The 5,814-nt window shown below is 40.5% G+C and overlaps 1 protein-coding gene across 1 annotated transcript in view; it reads left to right on the forward strand.

Annotated features, from left to right (window-relative positions):
• DNAH6 (dynein axonemal heavy chain 6) overlaps positions 1 to 5,814 on the forward strand; it is a 447,135-nt gene that overhangs the window by 221,445 nt on the left and 219,876 nt on the right. Inside the window, exon 39 of the mRNA XM_007948902.2 lies at positions 288 to 419. Within this exon, the coding sequence (XP_007947093.1) occupies positions 288 to 419 (132 nt within the window). The remainder of the gene's footprint in view (positions 1 to 287; positions 420 to 5,814) is intronic.

A 5,814-nucleotide genomic window follows, 5' to 3' on the forward strand; every position in this document is an offset into this window, starting at 1 on the left:
TTTTTCAGCTATAAAATAAGGATAATAATGGCAATCTCCTGGGGTTGTTGTGAGGATTTAGTCAGATAATGCATCTGAAAAACTGCAAATGCTAGCATTTGGTAAAACCAAAACCAAACTCATTTCTGTCGAGTCTGACCCGACTCATACCAGCCCCTCCTTGGGTTTCCGAGGCTGTATCACTCTGGAAGTAGATTGCCCATTCTTGACTTTGAGTCTCACCATTGGATAGGAAGATCCCATAATTTTCTTTACTGGATGATCTGAGTGGTCCTCTCCCCCCACAGGATGTAACGATTGTATCAGCATGTGCTCCTCCAGGTGGTGGCCGCAACCCTGTGACCCCTCGCTTCATGAGACACTTCAGCATGTTGTGCCTCCCAATGCCCTCTGAGCACAGTCTGAAACAGATTTTTCAGGTGAGTATAGATTTAAACTAATACAAGAGAGAAATATTTTATATATGTATATATGCATTAGTCTTCCACCTTCAAAAGGGTCTTTTGTGTTTATAAAGAGCACATCTATCCTTTCTTTTTTATAGTTCTTTAACTTTTATACTGTTCAACATTCCAAGTTATTAATTTTTTTATTGTGATTTGGGTGAAAATGTATAGAATAAATTTAATAAATTCAAAATGGATTCAAAATGGAGTCTCATCAGTAATCACCACTCTAGTTCCCTCTAGCATCTTAGTGCTTGAAAAACTAGGTACAGCAGTTTGAATTAGGGATTGTGGTGCTCTGAACAGCTCACTGAATCAGAGTGAACCATACATAGAAGAGTAGAATTAGAGGAAAGGCACAGGGAAAGAATTTAAGGAAGACCTACCCAGCGGAGGACGGGTGAGCAGCCGAGAGAAGCCATTGGAAACTTCTCTGGGGCAGTCACTGACTGGTGGATGGCGGTGGCCACCTGAGATCTCTGTGGGCCAAGGAAGAAGACACCCTGTATCAGCATACTAGTGACCATACCAACATACCAGCACATACCCCAAGGATCTACCTTCAGCACCTGATTTCATTGATAACTTGGGTTGGCTAGGTGTAAACAGGCACTCACAGCACCACTGAAACCCAAGCGGAGAGCTCTCTGGTGCTCCAGGAGGGTGAGCTCTTTCTCCCCTCAGCGGGTCACTGAGTGGGCTTGGGTCCACTTGGGAGGCATTAAGAGGTCTGTGCTTGTCTTTGTCACTGATATGGGGACCACAGATCACTAGCAGGCACTCTCCTGACCCCAGTGCAGCTGAAATCACGTGCATCTTTGGCACTGCAGATGGGCGGTATCACAGACAAATTCCTGAGCTGTTCCCCATCTGGACAGATTGGGCTGGCGCTATGGGTAGATGGGGTGGAGAGGAATCCACGGCCGAGTGCGGACCCGGGAATTTGCCTTGAATCAGCTTTTTGGCACCAAGGGGCCTCGGAAGCGGAGTCTTTGTGTGTGTCTGAGCCTGGCGGAAAGTGGGGATACCCTAACAACAGGAATCTTTCCTGAAATTGAGCCGCAGGCTTATAAATAACAGTACCACATCATCAGTAGCAGCCTGCTCAAAGCCCTAGACACCAACCCTAAAAATACCAAGCTTTCTTTTTTATTGTTCTTTAAGTTTTATACTGTTCAACATTCCAAGTTATTAATTTTTTTATTGTGGTTTGGATGAAAATGTACAGAATAAATTAATTTTCCATTCAGCAGTTCATACACATTTTGTTTCATGACATTGACTGGAATCCCCATAATGTACACACAACAGCTCTCTTCCCACTTTCTCTCTGTTCTTTTTTTTTTTTTTTTTTTTTAACTTTTTATTTGATTTGGATGAAAGTTTACAGAGCAAATTCAACAGTTCACACACATTTTGTTTCATTACATTGATTGCAATTTCCACAATATAACAGCTCTCTTCCCACTTCCTCCCTGTGGTTACCTTTCCTGTGTCCTTCTTTCCTTTGTATTCCTGCCTTCTGAACTTTCTCCTTGTGCATTGCTGCCCTTTTGATCTCCCATGGTTGATTGCTTGAAGCAGTGCACTTCTCTGGTGTAGCCCTGTTTATTGTTTGGCTGAAAGTTAAGCCATGGGAGTGAATTTAATTCCTGGCCCAAAGAATGACTAGGGGCCATAGTCTCAGGGGTTTCACCAGTCTCCATCAGACCAGTAAGGCTAGTCTTTTTTATGATTTTGAGTTTTGTTCCACGTTTTTCTCCTACTTTATCCAGGGCCTTCAATTTTGATCACTTTCCAAGTGGTTAGCATTGGTAACTGGGCACCATCTAGTTTTTCTGGTCTCAGCTCTGCCTCCTGCTCCCGGCCCACTGGAGCTAGAGGCTTTTCTTCACTCAGAAAGCTGGTGGCTGCTGAGACTGACAAGCCCAAGGTTGACAAGTAAAAAGGCACAGTCCCAATGTTGTCAAACCACACGGCAGGTCATTAACTCAAGTCCATTGTAAGTCCCAAGGTCAGCAGAGCATGGCAGGCTGCTACTGAACAATGACACAGCTACATGCAGGGTTCAAGCATGCCATAAGCGAGAGACCATTCCCAAAGCTGATTCTTATGTATGGGAAGCAGACCACATACCCAAAGCAGCTACTCAGCTGCTCTAACAGATGCCACCATAGAGTTAATTACCATGGGCAATAACTATGTTCAGCCGCCCAGCCACTCAACCAGGCCCAGCCAAGTTGACACACAAATATAACCACTGCAATGGTTATGCTTGCTTCATAAAATGAATTTAAGAGTATTCTATCCTTTTCTATATTCTGGTATAGTTTGAATATGCCAGTTGACCTTGAATTGGTCAAGGTCTTTCAACTAACTCATCTACCTCGGATAAATACTCTGATGTAAAAACTTAATCTTAAAATACTGTAAGAATTTTTATCTAATGTTAAAATATATTAATTCTTTCAACAAATACTAAGTAGTAGGCTTTGTGGTACTTATACATAGCAGTATTGTGCTGAATTCTTGTAGGTAAAACAGCTCTACTCTGAATGTTTGGTAGAAGTTTCCAGTGAAGTCCAGGAACAGTCCTAACCCAGGACTTTTTTTTTGTTGGGAGTTTTTCTTATTACTTGTTTAATTTCTTTCTTTGTGATGGGCCTGGTCAAATTTTAGGAAGGTCGTGTGTTTTTGGAAATCTGTCTGTTTCTTCTAGATTTTGTTGAAGTACAGATCTTCATAGTATTCTGTTATTATCATTGTTATTTTGGTTGGTTCTGTTGTGATGTAGCCCATTTCATTTCTAATTCATGTTATTTGCATTCTCTGTCTCATTTCCTTAGTTAAATTTGGCAGTGGTTTGTCAATTTTATTAATCTTTTCAAAGAACCAGCTTCTAGTTTTATTGATTTTTTTCTATTATTTTTCTGTTTGTTTATTTCTGCTTTTATTATTATTTCCTTTCTTCTGGAGAGTGCAGGCTTCTTTTGTTGCTCTTTTTCTAATTGGTGGAGTTGTTGGGTTAAGGTGTTTATTTTCTTTCTTTCTTCTTTTTTGATGTGTGCATTTATTGCTATAAATTGACCTATAAGTATTGCTTTCACTGTGATCCACAGGTTTTGGTATGTTGTGTTTTCATTCTCATTTCTTTCTAGAAATTTGTTTGTTTGTTTCACATTTGATTTCTTCAGTTAACCCAGTAATCTTTGAGTAGAGTGTTAATAGTTTCTATATGTTTGATTTTTTTTCCTTGATCTTCCTATTATTGAATTCTAGTTTTATGGCATTGTGACCCAAGAAGATGTTTTGCTTTGTGGTATTTCAATATTTCTAAACTTATTGGGACTTGCTTTGTGGCCTAACTTATGATCTATTCTGGAGAATGATTCATGTATACTGGAAAAGAATGTATATTGCATTTTTGTTGGGTGAAGTGTTCTGTATACATCTATGAGGAAAAGTTGGTTGCTTATGTTATTGAGATCTTCTGTATCTTTGCTGAGTTTTTTCCTAGTTGTTCTGTCCTTTATCAAAAGTAATGTGTTAAAGTTTCCTACTACTAGAAGAAGGCAGGGCTGATGGCCACAATCCAGTAAGGGGAGGAAGGGAGAAAAGCCACCTAAGGTAGGAAGCTGCTGGAAGAAGCCAGAGTCAATGGCCCCATTCCAGGTAAGGAAAGGGAGGGAGAGAACCCAACCAGGACAGGAAACCACTGGAAGAAGCCAGGGTCAATGGCCCTGATCAGGTAGGGGGAGGGAGGGAGACAACCCACCCAAAGCAGGAAGGCGGAGAAACCAGGGCCAAAGGCCAGAACAGGTAGGCAGAAGACCATAAGTGGGTGGAGAGGTTTGGAACAGCTAATGGAGATGAACTTGTCTGTCAGTTTGTCCTACTGTGGTGGCTTGCATGTTGCTGTGAAGCTGGAGGCTATACCACCAGTATTTCAAATGCCAGCAGGGTTGCCCATGGTGGACAGGGTTCAGCAGAGCTTCCAGATGGAGACAGACTCAGAAGAAGGAAGAGGCCACCCACTTCTCAAAGAACTGGCCAACTAAAACCTTATGAATAACAGAGGAACATTGTCTGACACACTACTGGACAACTTTATGAATAGCTCTGAAACATTGTCTGTACAGTGCTGAAAGATGAGCTTGTCATCTCAGAAAGCACTCAAAATATGACTGGGAAAGAGCTACCTCAGCAGAATAGAACCAACCTTAATACTATGGAGGAAGTAAAGCTTTTGGGACCTCATTTGTTAATGTGGCACAACTCAAATTGTGAAGAAACAGCTGCAAACATCTATTAATAATTAGAACATGGAATGTATGAAGTATGAATCTAGGAAAATTGGAAGTTGTCAAAAAAGAAATGGAACACATAAAGATCAATATCCTAGGCATTAATAAGCTCAAATGAACTGGTTTTGGCCATTTTGAATCAGATGATTATATGATCTACTATGCTGGGAATGACAAATTGAAGAGGAATGGCATGACATTCCTCTTCACCATCACAAAGAACGTATCAAGATCTATCCTAAAGTACAATGCTGTCAGTGATAGGATAATATCCATACGCCTACAAGGAAAGCCAGTTAATACTACTATTATTCAAATTTACACACCAACCACAAAAGCCAAAAATGAGGAAATTGAAGGTTTTTACCAACTTCTGCAGTCTCATATTGACCAAACATGCAATCTAGATGTGCTGATTATCACTGGTGATTAGAATGCAAAGGTTGGAAACAAGGAAGAATCACCAGTAGTTGGAAAACTTGGCCTTGGTGATAGAAATAACACTGGAGATCACACGATAGAATTTTGCAAGGACAATGACTTATTCATTGCAAATACCTTTTTTCAGCAACACAAAGAGTGTTGCTGAAACACTTCACCAGATGGAGTGCACAGGAATCAGATTTACTACATCTGTAGCAAGTACTGATGAAGAAACTCAATATCTTTAGCCAAAACAAGGCCAGGAGGTGATTGTAGAACAGACCATCAATTGCTCATATGCAGGTTCAACTTGAAGTTGAAGACAGTTAAAACAAGCCCACAAGAGCCAAAATATGATCTTGATTATATCCCCCTAAATTAGAGACCATTTAAAGAATAGATTTGATGCATTGAACACCAATGACCAAAAACCAGAGGAATTGTGGGATGACATCAAGAACATCGCCATGAAGAAAGCGAAAGGTCATTAAAAAGACAGGAAAGGAAGAAAAGACCAAAATGGATCTCAGAGGAGACTCTGAAAATTGCCTTTGATTGGAGAGTAGCTAAAGCAAATGGAAGAAATGACAAGACAAAAGAGCTGAACAGAAGATTTCAAAGAGCAGCTCAAGAAGACAAAG

The sequence above is a fragment of the Orycteropus afer genome, unplaced genomic scaffold, assembly GCF_000298275.1.
Source record: "Orycteropus afer afer isolate SDZICR_OR568_19922 unplaced genomic scaffold, OryAfe1.0 scaffold00231, whole genome shotgun sequence".
Lineage (NCBI taxonomy): Eukaryota > Metazoa > Chordata > Mammalia > Tubulidentata > Orycteropodidae > Orycteropus > Orycteropus afer.